Source organism: Anser brachyrhynchus (genome assembly GCF_964034855.1).
Source record: "Anser brachyrhynchus genome assembly, chromosome: 2".
NCBI lineage: Eukaryota > Metazoa > Chordata > Aves > Anseriformes > Anatidae > Anser > Anser brachyrhynchus.
Window position 1 is genome coordinate 63,502,379 of NC_137695.1, and position 17,028 is coordinate 63,519,406.

The 17,028-nt window shown below is 42.8% G+C and overlaps 1 protein-coding gene across 1 annotated transcript in view; it reads left to right on the plus strand.

Moving 5' to 3' along the window:
- Window positions 1-9,380: 9,380 nt before the first annotated feature.
- BMPER (BMP binding endothelial regulator) overlaps window positions 9,381-17,028 on the plus strand; it is a 150,463-nt gene continuing 142,815 nt past the window's right edge. The window contains exons 1-2 of the mRNA XM_080582971.1: window positions 9,381-9,920; window positions 10,734-10,819. Of these exons, the coding sequence (XP_080439097.1) occupies window positions 9,521-9,920; window positions 10,734-10,819 (486 nt within the window). The 5' untranslated portion in view covers window positions 9,381-9,520. The remainder of the gene's footprint in view (window positions 9,921-10,733; window positions 10,820-17,028) is intronic.

Below are 17,028 nucleotides of genomic sequence, written 5' to 3' on the forward strand. Positions count from 1 at the left end.
ACATGCACAGGCTCCTCTGTGCTCCTGAACAGGGCCAAGCAGAAACAAGGAATGCTTCGTTTTACTTCCAAAGGGTAAAGCTGTCGCAGCAAGCAGCTCCAGCAGTGGCCGCATCCTGCAGTCTGGCCGTGCCAGAATCCCTCAAGACTCTCCACGGGTTCCCCCGGCTCTGTGCCTCTGCCTGGCTAACGTCAGAGGTATCATCTGGCCCCTCTTTATGTAGTTTTCCACCCTTTGTAAACTGTAGCACCAGGCAGTGCTTTGAACACACTCATAAACCGGTGTAAGAGTTTTTAGTTGCAGAGGATCGCCTCTCCCTACAGGCTCCCGTATCTCTCTTCATCCTCACCGTGTGCCCACAGGGATGGCTTTGTGTTGACGTGCCGCCCGCCGTCTCTGTTAAGTTTGGCTCCGTCCCTGTCCCTCCCTCGCAAAGGCCCGCATTATCAAAGCCAAGTGATAATCTTGATTGCCCTCATTTTTTTAGTTACCCCAATTAAGCTCAAGGCCTGAGGCTCAGTCTGGGAATCCAGAAAGAGAGACTCCAGATTTTGAGAATTTGGTTGCGGGTGAATAGAGCTATTGTTTGGCTGCTCCCATGCTCATACCTTTGCAATCCGACCGGATTCTGTTAGCTGTGAAAAAAATACTTTGCACTACACCTCTTTTAGGAGAAAATAAAATACGGCTTTCAGAACCATCTTTTCTTGCTTGCTTCTTCTAGTTTGCATCATGTAAATTAAATCTGTCTTTTCTTAATCCTTTTCTGTATTTGGGCCAGCAGCTGAAAGCCTGCAAAAATATGTGCATTTTATCCTCTGTGCATTCTGTAGGAACAGCTTTACAAACCACAGAGACTATTTTAAAATAAATGGCCATTTTTTGAAATCCTATCATTACAAAGCTGAGAGTTGCTTGTTGTTCTCTGAATGTTTCATAGCAGCAAAATTCCTGCATTTTCAGAATTTCACTGTCTTTTTATACAGCTGGAATTGATCCAAAAGCAAAGCATGGAACTGTTGCTAGCACTAACTAGTCACCGAATGTTACTTTCTGTAATAGATGGCTTGTATTGTCATTTTGTGGCATGCTCAAAAGTCAGTTAATCATCATTAAGGCAGTGGGGAAGATTTCTTTTTTTTTTTTTTTTTTTATAGAGATTTACAGGAATGATCTTTAAGTACAATTACTTTCATTACTTCTGGCACAACAGTGCTGAAAGCAGTTCCATTGTGAGGTGGTGAAACCCTCAGTTCTGTGATTTATTATTTGATGTTTTTCTTTTGGAATATGAAAGTTTAGAAAGATAAACAGGTACCTCAGAACAAGTCTATATAAGAAAGTAATCATGAAAGTGAAGAAACACCACACTGGATGATCTGGTACGTAAAGGTTTGGGTCTCCATCCTGCAGGTGCTCCACACCATGCGTGTCCCCCCCATCCAAATCATGCTGGAAGGCAGCAAAGGCACGTAGCTGGGTCTCATGCCACCAGGGCAGCCCCTCACCTTTTCTCTGAAGGAATCTGGCTTTACTTTTGGGTTTCCATCTTTCTAGTTTTCATGATGCCACCGCCTCCTAAGCACAGCCTAGGAGACCTGAGATACTGACAGCTGCTTAGCCGAGTTGGTGGATTGGTGTAGGTCCAGTGCCAATTTGATCGTGAGAGCTAACTAAATGGGTCGCAACTGAGTGGGCTACCCTTGGCTTGCCCTGTGACTGCAGTCACATCCCCTGGGCCTGGAGGTGTGGAGGTCTCCGTGCACAGAGCTCAGTGCTGCATTGCTCCCAGAGGGTCAGGGACCTGAAGCCCACCTCCCAGCCACAGGGGACGCATCCCCCTTGGAGCAGAGCCTGTTCCTCGGGTGACCCAGCACTCGGTAAAGCTGAAAATGTGGCCACCCCGATGCTATTGCCACTCCTCTCTTGTATGGAGTTATCCTGGTTTGCTTAAGGAATCTGCTTCCACAAATGCTTGCAGAAGTGCCTTGCTGCCCACCGTGTTATTATTCTTATTGAACTCATCTGGGCTAATCCAATGTGTGAACATTTCCTGGGGAAGGCTCTAAATTACACAATCTACTAGCAGGGTGAGCAGTTTCCAAAGTATTTCCAGCATGGTAATACCCTTTCTGTTTAATAATAGCTATCTTATTTATTATCTAGCTTCCATACTGATACAAACTTGGCTACAGCCATACAGACTGACTTCAAATTAATTGAGATGTAAAAATATGAAAGCCAGTTAGAGTTTTAAGTAACTTGAAAAGAGTTAGTTTTGTGTTCTTCAAACTAGTTTAGTTAAAACTGAAAGTAAAACAAGCCCCCAAAGCCACAAGTTCTGTTCTGAAAATAGTTCATCACCAACCAGCCTCTAAACAGAAATCATTTTGTGTCAGAATACCTGCCAGCCTCTACCTTGAGACTTCAGTCTGCATTTAAAGATAGCTGAAATTAATGGTGTACACCATGTAAATATATTTTTTAAATTCCATGAAGCCTTTAAACTGTTGATTAACTGTTTTCTTTGGTCACAAGTAATTCAGACGACTTGTTTAATCTGCTAATTCAGATTCTTGTTTAATCTGCTAATATATACAAGACATGTGACTAATACTTTACCAAAGTAAATACTTTTCCCTCTCTCTGTTCACCTTGTGCTTCTCAACAACCTATTTAGTGATATGCCACTCTCAGAGAAGTAGAGGCTTTGGCTGAAAACCCCTGCAGATCTGTGTAATGACACCGAAAGGCCACCTCTGGCACACTTAATGATCCTCTCCTCTCCTCCTGACAGAGCCACAGACAGCTGAGAGGCAGGCAGATGAATTGCACTCCCTCATGGAAGTACATTTTTCTCTGGCTCAAGTGGCTGTCTGTTTTCTTTTTGGTGAAGACTAATCTCCAACAGTAATCTGACCCATGTGAATCAGTAGTAAAATTAGATGGGTTTTTAATAACTTTCTTCTTGTTGCTGCTAGTGTGTTTGTTCATTTCTACATTTATTTATTTATTTATTTATTTTGTATACTCTATATTCCTAAACAGTAGACAAGAGTCTACTTTTGGGCTCAAGCACATGCAGAATATCCAGGGTTGAATTATCCAATCAGATTAGTGAGCAGTTCAGCATAACTGTGAAATTTTGTAACATTGCTTCTTTAATAATGGCTCTATTACTTATTATGAAACTCTGTAGCTAGCAGAATTTGCAACAGACTGGTGCAGTATTACCCTGATTTTTTCACATATACTGATGAAAAAGGCTGCTTGAGATTGTCAGTTCATTGCTCTATAAGTGAGGTACAATCAGTAGGACAGATCAGGTATTTTGGTAAATGAGTGTACTTACTTAAATCAGAAGCCAAGAAGAAAAAGTAGGGAGGATTTCTTACTTACAGCAGCTGTGATGTTGCACAGCCAATTTTCTTAAAAGAAAAGAAAAACTAATTCTTAAATTGCTTAAGCATTGTATCTGGAAAGGAACTATGATGAAGGGTTCTTTGTAATGCTCTTTTGTTTTGCTTCCAGATGGAATAAGGTATGTTGTACTAGTTGCAGGGACAGTAAAAGCGAATGCCCTGTGCATCCAAAGCCAGATGCACAAAAAGTACATTCTGAGAACAACCCAAGAGAGCGTTTCACTCGTGTAGCAGCAAGATATTAGCACATATGGATTAGATCGCTGTAAACAGATCTGTGGTTCAGGTTAGTTGTGGAAGCTGCTCCATCTCGTCCCTGCTCTGCGGCTGCACGCTGCGGAGATCTGCTCTCCCAACACTGCCATCTGCCAGCAATCGCCCCACACAACAGCTTGTCTTTTGTCTGCCATTGTCGACAAGCTATAACCTTTTTCTTATAGATGACTTAAAATTAATGGCTCTTAGTCTTCTTTCAGTCATGTGAGTGTGAATCAGGGCACCCACGTGAACAAGAGGAGGCTCTGACGTGACGTCTTACGTTCACTCCTCAAATGTCACCTCCGAGTTTTTAAGCCTTTATTTGTCATTTAGAAAAGCTCAGGGAGAAATTCTGCCACAAAACAAGAACAGCAGCAGGAAGAGCACAGCAACATGAAAGCTCCCTCGGGAGGGTTTTGTTGGGAGAAGTGATGAACTTACAGGATACATGCAGTTGGAAACTTGGCTTTTGGCAAACATACAAACCTTTGCCTTTCTGTGTTTGGTAGAGGCCGCTGCTTTTGAACTGGATTCTGGCTGGAGGGAAAAATCTTATGTCAGAATAAGCAAGCCTTTTTTTGTGCATTGGGGGGGTGGGACCAAGGGTTTCGGAGCATGCAGGGTGGCTGTAGTGTATGGAAGCTCCATCCTCATCTGCAGTCATCAGTCTGCCATTGGACACGTTTCTTGAGTGCTCGTTTCTTGCAGTCATTAGCTAGGAAAGTAACTAGGCAAAATGTAGGTTTTCATTTCTCTCACATTCAAAGTAAAAGAATACCTCATGCATGTCACTCTATGTGATTTAATTAGCTCTTATCCTTTATCGGGCACAGCAGATGTTCAAGGGTAACCTAACAGGAAAACACATAACTCACACAAAATATTTTTTTATTATCTCTGGAAGACAAACTGTATTTACAGCAGTGAAGTAACAAAAAGGCATGAAAGCATATGCCAGTTTATTCTGTTTGCTTGGCTTATAGCCTGTTTAATAGCTTCTGCTGAGTCTTCCATGGTTAAGACTACGTCACCATTTCTGTCATCACGTACTTTTTGGGTTTGTTTTTAGTATACTTGATAAAAGACTACAATGACCCATTTTCTCCATATTAGAGTGATATTTTCTTCTCTGTGTGGCAATCAAGGATTTTTTTCTTTAAGTTTTGTTGTTTTTTTATAGTTTGATGTACTGGTGGCATTTATATCCAGTTTAATTTGTGCTCTGTTCATTTGGTTTGCATTTCTACAAGTGCAGATGATGAGGATGATTTTGAAGACTTTTGTAATTAGAAACTCCTTTTTGTAAGGCTAACTTTTTCAGTTCTTAGAAAACATAATTTAAACAATAGAAGTATGCAAGTTTGACCATGCCAGGATGTTCTATGTTAATAAACTTTTAAAATGTTACTCATTATCTTTATCTCACCACAAATAAATTAAATGCTTTGCATGTTCCAGGAGTTTATGGAAAACTGTCAAAATGATGAGTTGTTTGATAAAATTTATAAACATTTATTCAAGTAAGTCTCACTGTAACTTTTAGATACTTTCTTGTACTTTTCTTTTATTTAAGGACTTTGACCATATGTCATTTTTAATTCAGTTACAGTTTTAAAGTCTCTTAGTGTGGTCTCCAGCCCTCATTTACATCCATTTTGGTTTCTGATTATTTTGCAGTAGGGGGGCTTGTCAGGAACACCTCTTTAGTATACTTAGGCCAGTCTCAAGTTTTATTATCTCGTGGAGGAGAAGTGGCTATATAAGAAATAATGTTTGTTCACACTGGTAGATACTCTTAACTTTAAAAGTGATTAAGCACAGAGATGAATGACCAATGTGCATGAGCATTTGAAAGACAGCAGTGAAGACAACTGGATGGTGAACAGTAGAGTAACTCCCCTCCGTTCTCCCGCATGGAAGGGTGACATCCACATTGTGATTCTTTGTGTTACTACCAAGCTTCCCAGTTGCTGTGTGTTGATGCACTGCGGTAATAAAATACTTCCCCAAAATTAAAGGTCTCGGCAAGAATTGGCACGGTTGAAGCTTATCGTTTCCATAGCTCCATTTACAGCAAATGTGTGTGCCCTTCTTTTTGACTGTGTAAGTTATTGGATCAAGAATACTTATGTTTAGTAAGGGTATAGTAACAACAGAAAGGGGTAAACTCAATCTGATGTGCAAACCACCTTCACTGTGTATGCATTGCCTTGCAAACACAGATATTCAATGTAGACTTCAATATAGCATTTTTCAGAGGTGTTTCCCTCTTTATTTTGAGAAGTCTCATAGATATTAAGAAAGTGCATTAAAATAATGCATAACAACATAAAAATAATAAAAAGGGACATTTCCAGTACCAAAATATACACATTCCTATGTAGCATGTTTATTGCATACTTTCTCGCATGGGAAGGGACCCTTACGACCACCTAAGCTCAAGACCTAGAACAGTCAATTTCCTGAGCAAAAGAAAATATTTGTGAATTCTAATGATTCAGTGCATCCCCTCAGTTCTGGAAGAGCTCTAGCTAATAAATAATGGGTCTTCTAGCCATTTTGACTTGCCAGTAAAACAGACAATCATGAAGAAAGACATGAATGAGATTGCTGTCTTCTTCACTGTTATTATCATTAACTGTAGATATCTTTTTTTTTTTTTCATTTTAGGTGGGTGCTAAGTTGAACTTTTATTATCATCAGCTAATGGCTAACATTATTAACCAAGTATGGCTGACCACTGGGAAAATGTCACTGGAGAAAGAGCCAAATGACATATGAACTAGATATTTGTGGACATCAAATACTCCATCAAGCTGAATGAAGCCAGGCTGACCACTAAACAAAATGAATGAACATACCCCCTCAACAAGAAGCGATACTATGTGATGCTTATGCAAAGGAGGTAAGATTTTCAATCACACAATTTTATTTTATGCTAGCAGTTATAACAGAAGTCTCTGTGCATATCCAATAGCAGGACACAGCTTTCAGTGTGACCCCCTGATTTTGCTAAAAGTTACCACAGCTCTGAATTTTTTATTTTTTATTTTTTTTTAAATAAGTACCCATTCAAACAGGGCTGCAAAAGGAAATAAAAACCAAACCCGTGAAACTCTACTTAATGCAGCATTATGACCAGAAAGGATTCAGACCTCTGGTAAGACAGACTTTTCAGAAAGGCTAAGGGAGAGGTAAAGAGCTGAGACAAAGCCTGTACCTGTAGCCCTGAATGGGTGACACTAAGGTGGGAGGATTACAAGGCCATGTTTCCCTTCCCTGCTGGGCATCACCTTGTGAGAGATTTCAATTAGAGAGCGATTTTTCCCTGAGGTGTGTCACCGTTCTCAACACCAGGGAGAACCAGAGGTTGCTCCTAACCGTGAGCATTTCCCCTCTTCCCCAGTGAGAGGGGGAGATGGGGAACCAGGGCTCCAAGAGACTCAGAGGCAGCATGAGTCCTCAGCAGGCTCTTCTGCTGGGCACCCAACAGCTTGTGAAGTGTAGTGTAGACATGGTATGTCACGGCTTAGGCTGCCATTTCAGCAGGTGTTCCAAGCAATGAAGAAAAGGGCAATTCCTCCCCCAGATACTGATGCAAGCCAAAGAAAGGCAATGAGCTCACCCTGTGGAGCACTCACCATATTTTCATCCCACAGATGCTGTTTCAGAGGTAAGTTTTAGGCTGAATCAGTGTGTTGGAGATGCTGTAGCAGATCTGTGTGCATTGCTTTGTAACTGTCCTGCCTTAGGTATGGTTTCATTACATGCTCTTGTTAACTGGATGAGTTATAGCATGAATTGAGTGTGCAGTTCAGTTGCTGTCACCTCTTGTCTTCATTTGACAAAAGAGATGAAACTTCTTGTGTTTGTGGAGTATTTTAGCAAGTTCCCTGCTGTTATTTGGAAGCCTGGATTGTTATTTGATGCCCTCATGATTTGTATGTTTCTCACACCAGGTGACATTAATATTTAATTAATTTTAGACCATCACAAAGAGAAGACTCAATGCACACAATGATGTAAGTACTTTCCTGTGGTAGTTGTCACTTCAGAAATTATTAGGGTAGCAATGGCTGTTGCTTTAGGAGGTCTGTGGCTGCACTGGAATTACAAAAGGGAAACATAACCACTGATTACAGATAGAGAGGCAAGAAAAGGCCAGTTTGCCAATAGATTCAGTACATCTTTCCAATGGGGAAAAACAAAACAAAACAAAACAAACAAAAAAACCCCATGTGGACAAGTGAAAATCTCTTCTGCAGTAGAGTGTAATATGTACTTCCACAGGCTCATCTATGTGTAAATGAAAGAGAATAATGAATCATTTACGAGAATATATGTATATATATATATTTGGGTTACATGCATTATATTTATGCAGTGATCCCAATTATATTTTTGTAGAATACAAATACTCTCCTCCCCCCCCACCCCCTTTTTTTTGTGTGTGTGTTTCCTTTAATGGCAGCTAAATTATCCTATCTGCCTATGCAGCTTCAACCTGTACAGATTAAGGCCGGGAAAAAAAAAAAAAAAGTAGTCTTTCTTGATAGAGAAAATTTTGCTAGTGATTTCTACAAGTTTACCAATATCACTTTTCTGTAGTCCCTACCATAGGCAATTGTAGCTATTTAAGGACTTTGGCTTCCTACCATAAAGGTAGGTGATGGTAGGTCTTGGAAATGAGGCGTGCATATCTCGCATTTTAGAACAATGATGCAGGCTTCCAGAGGTCTTGGCTTTGGGGCTTAATTCTTAAAATGAACAGGTGAACCTAATTGCCTTGCATCTGACTGGGATGTAAAACGTATTTAAAGCAAAAGTAGTCCTGTCCTGCCTGCACCTGATTTGCCACTACTGTAAGCTTTTTTGAAACAGCAGCTCACATCCCCAGCCCAAAGCAAGCACACAAGAACGTGTATGAATCTGAGAGCATTTTTCAGCTTGTCATCAGCCTGGTTTATTTCTGGGAGCGCTCCTTTCCCCCAGCGAAACATCGCCGTGGAAGGAAGAGGACCGGCGAAGCGGGCTGGTGTGTGACAGCAGCGGGGCCAGCCGTGCCGGACCGTCCCGGCGGTGGGATGCGCACGGAGAAGCTGCGTGCGAAAACGACCCTGAAGCAGCGGAAAGCGGCCGTACGGGTGGGAAATGTCACCGGAGGGACCCTGAAGGCTCTGTGGAGCCGGGGCCGGCCGGGCTCGGCGGACAGGTTCGGCTGGGAGGAGGCGGCGGCAGCGGGGAGGGAGCGGGGCCGGGCGGGGGGAGCCCCTCGAGGGGCAGCCCCGGGGGTGTGCTGCGGAGGGAGAGGGGACAGCACAGGCGGTGGGGAGGGAGAGAAGGAAGGAGGGAAGGAAGGAGGGAGGGAGGGAGGGGAGAGGGGAGCTCCGCGGCCGGGCCGGCGGCGCGGAGAGCCGGGGAGCGGAGCCTCGCCGCGGCGCTGCCCGTCCCTCCTCCTCCTCCTCTTCCTCCTCCTCCTCCTCCTCTCCCCTGCCCAAATGGCACCGCCACAAGCCCGCCGGAGGTACCTGGCTTTGCGCTTAGCACCGGACCCGCCGGAGAATCCGAGCTTCCTCCCCTCCTGGCCCCCCGTTACCTTTCCTCCTCCTCCTCCTTCTTCCTCCTCCTCCTCCTCCTCCTCCTCTGCTCACCCCGACGGCGCGGCCGGCCCGGGCGGTGCTCGGCGGGGCCGGGGAGGGAGTGGCCGGGCATCTGCCGGCAGGGGAGCGGGGTCTGGGGCTGGCAGCCCGTCCGTGCGGGTGTGCGCCGGGGGGGAGGGCGGCGTGGGGGCCGGGGGGTGCCGGAGGAGGGACTATGGGGAGAGGAAGGTATAAGAAGGGATGCGGGCAGGGGAGGGGGGTAATGGAAAGAGGGGGTGCGGGGCCGAGGGGCAGGCGCTGACAGCTGCTTTCCCTGCACCCGCAGTCCCCTCCCCCGGTGCCGCCGCGGGGTGGGACTCCCCGGCGGGCCGGCATCTCCCTTCCCATCCCCCGACGCCCCCCCCGCGACCCCCTTTCGCCCCCTTTTCCCGGTCGGTGCTGGGGTGGCCGCTCCGGGGGCGGCCGGGCTTCGCCACCCGACGGCGCGTCCCGGAGGCGGCGGCACCCCAGCCCGGGACAATGATGCCCAGGCTCGGTGGGGACCGGGTGGCGACGGCACCGAGCCTCGTCCCGGCCGCCGCCGCCGTCCTCCTGGGGGCCCTCTGCCTCCCCGGGGCGCCGGCCTCCTCCCTGCTCACAGGTAAGGGGGCGCGGGGGGCGCGGAGCCTACCTGCTTCAGCCACACGCCTTCGGGTCCCCGCGGGGACGGGGGGGACCGGGGGGCTGCGTGTGTCACCGCGTGGTTCGGGGCAGGTGAATGAATGGAGGAGCTGTGCTCCCCCTCCCTCTCTCCCACTTTGTATCCCCCTCTCCACCCCCGGGTTATATTTTATCGATATCTGGGGCATGCAGGGAAACGCTAATTCAATTCCCAGCGCGAGCTCTTAGATTTCGAGAAGTGATTCCAACATGACACAATACCGGCTAATCAGCTCTAGGGCCATAAAGGGATTTCTAATTTGATTCCATTTGACAGTCAGCCTGCTAATTTTGACTCACTTGCCAATTGGCTGTCACGCATTAGGAGGATGCTTGGTTTAGTGCTTGCACTGAGCTCCTGATCCAAGTCCTCGGAGTGTAATGGACAGTCTTCTACTGATTTCAATGAGCTCTGGATCTATCGTTATAGAAGTAGCCTGCTTTGCATGGAGTACTCGTTATTCTCCACACGTCATCTGAGAAGAGAAAAAGCGTCCTTCTTTGCTGTAACTGGGACACAAAGAGAGTCTAGGTTTGTGCACCAGTAAAAGGCCAGTCATTTCCCGGTTCCCTTTGGAATCTTAGAGAAATGCTTAGCATCCTTGATTACTTCAAGTGGGCAAATTGAGGCAGAATTTAAAGTTGAAGGCCAGGAACGGAGCACGGGTTAAATGAGAGTGACAAGGACAGCATCCAAAACCAGATGGGGGAATTGAGATACGTCAATATTTTTTATTTTTTATTTCTCTTTCAGGATCCGTTGCAAAATGTGAAAATGAAGGGGAAATTCTACAGATACCATTTATCACAGACAACCCTTGTATAATGTGTGTTTGCCTGGTAAGTTTGGATTTCAGATAATAAGAACATTCAGGCCTGTACAAAAAGTAACTGCACAAAGAGGGGAATATTTTACATAATCAGATCTAGGGTACCTTTGCGGCCTTTACGTAACAAGAGGTTATCTCATCGCTGAGCTAATGGAAAGTAATCCAATCCATGATCTGGCAATCATTTCTTTGATGTTAAAACTCTCAGGCACAAAGTTATATGTGACTTTAATATGACATTGTGAAGTTGCATATATTGTGTGAATTCAGAGTGAGAACTGTTCTCACAAAGTCAGAGGCAGTCGCAGAAACCTTCGGCTGTAGCTCACAGAAGAGGGTGAAAGGTAGGGTTAGGAAATGCTGGTGCCTGCAGCTGCCACGTGCTCGATTTTGCACGCCAACAGCTGAGGAGCTGGCACAGGAGCGCAAGGTGAAGGATACGACATGGCTATACGTGCTGTAATGCAAAGAGAGTGAAAGAACAGGTCATGCTTTTATCAAAAAAGCATCCCAGGATTTTTTATTCCCAGGATGGCACTGGCTATTGTGCTGGGAATGCAGTAGTTAATACGTTTCGGGGAGAAACATTCCCTTTTCTTTTAACTTTGCATCACAGTTAAGCATTTTGGGAGCAATTCAGCTGGACAAGTCAACACTTAGGAGTTATTGAAAAATAGTTATTCTAAGTAAAACTTTGCACAATATAGTTAAGAGAAAGCCATAAGCGTTCACTTGCTGTTGGATGCAAAGAGAAGTATAGACCAGCAAGCACTACATTTTACATTTGGGAAGTTACAGAGTAACTCAATGTACAGAATCTTTCCTACTTTAGGACTGAAACATCGAGAACCCTCCACTTCTATTATTGCTATAAATAAAATTATCATTAGCCAACATAATTATAAGCCTGTAAGAGACTTAAAGAATTGTTTCAGACTGCATTTTAGAAAGCAATTTTGGCAATTGTAATCCTAAGCCTGCTGAGTTTGATGCGTGTCACTGCACTGACTTCTGTAGATTTTAAGTGAGGCCCAATGATAACTTTTTAGCTAACAGTGATAAAGAATAAATTATTGATTCTTCTGAGTAGAGCCGGGTGGGGAAAGGAGGAGCGTGGGATGTGGTGAGTAGAGAAATCAAAGGGAAAACAAAAAAAGACATGAAGCTGTGTTTTATCATGGATCACCTTCCCAAATATGTCTGCCACCACTCTTGCTAATGGAAGCTGGTGTTAACCAGCGAGGAAGCAATTTATCTGTGAAGGAGCAGAAGTTCAGTCTTGGGCATCAGGGCAATAATGCATCAGGGTAAAATTCTTATATTTATAGATCTCTCTAGACCTTGGCTTATTAAATCAATGAGCACCCTTTTAGTGCACAAATATGAAGAAGTGCAAAAAACATTGGATGTAAGAACTCTAAATCTTTGTGGTTTGTAGGCTATGCTTTAGGGAAATGGCAAGTGAGGGTATTTGGTTCCCTTTAACACAAGAAAGATACCACATTCTCTTAGGAATACGGATGCATAATGAGTTACTGCAGTTACCTGCGTTGGATACACTCTATTTTATTTCTGCCAAAGGATAAATGTGATCTCTCTTTCTTAAGTTAGAAGCAGGGAGACCTGGCAGAGGAGAAGGAAACTGGTGTGGAGATACTGACTTTAACACTGTGCAGCATCCGAAGCAATTGTTTATTGGACAGCCGATTGCTGAAACCTTTGTTCAGGCCTGCCACAAGGGAAAAGATCAATTTTACAGGACTGAGGAGAGCAGAAAGAAAAGAATTAATGTGGTGATTTGTGAGCAGGAGGGAAAAGAGAACCAGGTTTCCTTCCACCCAACTAGAAATATTGATTGTTTAACAGTGATTCAGTGAGGAACTTTCTCTGGAAGACTGATCATCCTCTACAAGGGCAAACCTGATGGATATCCATATTGTAAGAAGCAAGCAATTAAAAAGAGAACTTAATCAGTTGTTCTGGGAAGAAAGCAATTGCTGCCCAAGAAGAGACAGAAAATTCTACAAAGGGCACTTGTCTTAAACACAACAATAAAGAAAATAACTGAAAAACTGGATTGGATAATGACAGGTCTCCTCTTGTGGTGATACCTTTCCATAACTGCAAGCTGTCATAAAGAACTACGCTAGTTATGGAAATCTGAATGGCTCTGAGAAGAAAAGGAGTATCTAAATAATGTCCTTCCAGGTCTTTGCCACCTCAGAAATGAGAGAAGACTCAACTGAAATGCTGGAAACTAATCATCAAAAGTTTTGCAGAACTGACTCTGCAGGTTGTGGTCTGTAGAGCACAGGGATGCATCCTAGCAAGGGAGAAAGAGGGAAGCAGCATGAGCAAAGCAGTCTCCAGCTCAGTTTCTCTTAACAGGCTAAATTAGTTGGGAGGGCAAAGGAAGGTATAAGACTCTAAGAGCAAATGTGGTAAAAACTGGAAACTCTTAGTTTATGAATAAGTTGCCATAACTCAACAAAGTCTGTAAAGTGCAATTACAAATGTAATTCCTTATATACCACTGAGAAGCCTTGGTAGAAAGACCAAAAAGAAAAGTTGTCTATTCTCATTGATTAGCGGAGACCAAGTGGACTGATTTTCATGGTAGGAACATGAACAAGAATATAACAAGTAGAACAGACGCTGGCTTCTGAGGGTGCTGCTTTACGAAAGCTTGTAGGTCCTGTTTGAGCGTTATTGGTAGCAAAAACCCCTGAACCTTGAATACAAAAGGGACACTGGTGGGGATCTTCTACAGGCAGCCAAGTCTAGTTACCAAATGAGATAAGTTCACTCATGAGCATCTGCTGTAACGTGTGGAAAGAGAAGTTGTGGTGATATGGGATTTCAGAGTGGAGAATGTGCTGGAGATTTTGTGTGCAGCACATAGTAAATAATTCACTTCTAAAGTATAGGTAATGCTTTTCTAATAAAAAGGCACTGTAACCACCATGCAATAACACTGTTTTGGACATCCTCACTTCTCAAACTGAAACATGGATTGCGCGGAACGACACTGGTGCTTGCCCTTAATATAAGGAAAGAGAGGTAAGACTAAGAGTGTGTGTATGTACACTGTAGCTCTGTATGTGAGAAAAATCAGCAGAACAAGCCACTACAGTTAATACTAGACTTTTCATTTTGTGATGATTTCAAGTGATGATAAGATCAGAAGTATGTTTTGGTTATGACTATGCAATTTTGCACAGAATTAATTGGATGAAAATCTGTAGTTAGTGATACAGAAGAAATAAGACTAATATCCTGTGATCCCTCAGTCAAACTGTTATGAAGCTGCAGGACATAGAAATATTTTCTTGTAGGAAAGATGAGAACTAATAAAATCATTGCAAGCTTTTACCTCTTAGTTAAGGCTGATAAAGTTCTTTCAGCTTTTGCCTATTGAGTGTGATTACTTGTTATGGTAAGTTTTGACAAGATCAAAATCTGGAGATCCCTATGTTATAAATTATATGTCTTTGCTTTTATGGTCATAATGCCCATAAAAATGGTCATTTTAAACATTTTAAACATTTGCCATAAAGCAATAGTTTCAATATGAGCTTTTACAATTACACTTTACTGCTGTTATATTGCTGTCCAAGTAATCATCTCTAAGCACTTAATAAACATGGATGAATTTGGTCTCTAAAGAAATGATCATTAATTACAGCTGTCTGCAAGAAGTGGCTTTTTTCTCTGTGTGTGTGTGTGTGTGCGTGTGTAGAAAAACATCAAACTCAGAGACTGTGGTTTATCCACAAGGAATTTCTTATGGGACTGTGATGAAAGCTCAGGTCTCCTAACTCCTGCTCTAATGGCTTGGCTACAAAACCATCCCCTTTCACTTCATGCACTTGCACTTTATGAGTGGATGTGGGTGGTATAATCACAGTATTAATAGATTAATTTTCTTTTCGTCTGTCTGACAATGGGCAGGCTGTGCCCATTTTTTGTACCAGGTTTTTGGCATCTGCTCTCCTGAACTTGTTCTAAGACGTGGATGAGCAAAGGCAAATTAAAGCTGACTTTTTGATCCAGAGGTTTTGAGAACTGTGATTTATGTCTTTACTAGAGCTAGTGTGCCTTTGGTCTTGTGCCCACTTCCACTTTGAATGTCTGTGGTTCTGCATCTCTGAGGAGATATGTTATCTCTGGAAAGCTATCACATCACCTGGCTTTCCATAGGGTTTGAGATACTGGAATAGCACAAAGCAGGCTGAAGGCAACTGGAAGTACCTGCTTTCTTGTGTGTTCACGTTATATGCTCTTATACGCAGAAGCTGGAGAAAGTGCTGGCATCCTTGATACTTAGAACTAATGATTATAATGGACACATGGAAGTTTTGTTGGAAAATTGTTGTTTTGAAGTTAGGCCATATAAAGAGTTCAGGCAGTCCTGCTTGTGAAGTGCCACTGTAGTATACCATGGTAGTATACCATGTAGTATACCACTGTAGTATACCATGGTTGACTGGCCCATTGCAACCACATTCGTAGCTCAGGACTTCTCAGATGCAGGGATGGAAAAGATTCCTGTAAGCTGCAGCAAGCTCTGTATCAAGGGAAGGTGGACAATGGAAAGGAAATACTGGATGTAACAAGCAGCGAAAAGGACTATGCAAACCAACTCTCTGAAGAAAAAAAATATTTTTGCCAAAGAGAAAAAAAGACAGGAACTATTATTTCATATAATTATGTGGTCCTTGACAGTAGGAAAAATGAATGTTAGAGAACATATGATTGTGAAGTTATTTTTTGCTTAGTGGTCAGTAGTTAGAAAAATCTCATGTTCTGCTGGTTTAGAAAATCAAAGTGGTGAAACTGCGGGTTATGAAGTTGAATGAAAATGTCTGGGTTTTAACGAATCTGTCTGAATTGGCATGAGGTTTATAGGTAAAAACATATAATCTTGATAGTATTCAAAATAGAATTATATTGATTGAGTTTGAGTAATAGATTCTTTTATTCCAGTCATTAAATGCTTTAAGACTGCAAGGGATTATAACTAGACAACCTAATGCAAAAATTCTCCTCTAAAATATTCTCACACATCTGTGGAAAAATGTGTTTATATCAATCCATAGGAGCATTTTATACACCTTCCACAGTCTGGGGAAACCAAACTCTTCGTGTCTGGCAGATGCAGATCTTTGTATTTCTGATGTGAAAGTATTATGCTGAGAGTAACAGAGGCCTGATTGAATTTGTGCTAATAGAAAATGAACTTTATAAATGTGAAAATTTACCACATTTTGGTAAGTTTTGGACTTTTTGTAGTGCAGATAAATACTGAGGATTTTGAAATGTCAAGGGGAAAATGCTATTAATGGAGAATCAGGGGAACATTTGATTACATTTCTTTTATATGTGTGTGAGCATATAAAATAGGCATGGAATATTTTAAGTTCAACTTTGGTACAGCACAGTAAATGACCAAATGCAGTAGAGTTTTTGTTGGTACAGCTTTTTGGCTGGAAGGTATCTAAAACTCAAAATAGAAGTAGTCTCACACCTGATATTATAGCATTTTCTTTCAAGAAATATATACTTCAACATACGCGTGGAAAAGACATAAAAATGCTACAGTCCGTCGGAAATAGGTGAAATGAGAACCTGTATATAATTACAGGATGAAAATGTAAATACCCCACAGAACTGACTTAGCCTGAATTAAGCTTCTGAGTGCAGAGTGTTTTGAAGGTGAGATGAGCTCAGCAGTGACAATGATGATAGGTGGTAGTGGTGAAGAGAGCTGTGCCATTTTGTGCTCATGTATCATCATCTGCATGAACCCTGAACATTTTGCCAGAAGCAAGCAGCGATCCAAGAATAACCTGTTCACCGGCCAGTGGTGGATGTAGTTTTAAAATGAATGGATCAAAAATGCCAGCTGAAAGTGATAGGTGAGAAGCCAGGAACTGCAAGGAAATAGATAAGTGCACCTTAGGTAATGGTGTCCTGCACATTGCAAGAGCTTATCTCAGTTTGGCAGAAAATCATTCTTTTGTCAGGAGAATGAACGGTTTTATCTTCAGTGTGTTCTGCGGAGAGAAAGTCTTTTTTTTTTTTTTTTTCCTAAATACTTTAGAACAAAGTGAGTTATGTAAAGAAACAGCTGATAAAAGCCAGTGGTGATTGTGACAAACCACATCTAAAAGAGTGCCATTCCCCACCACTTTTCCCTTCCCCCTTTCCCTCATGCCT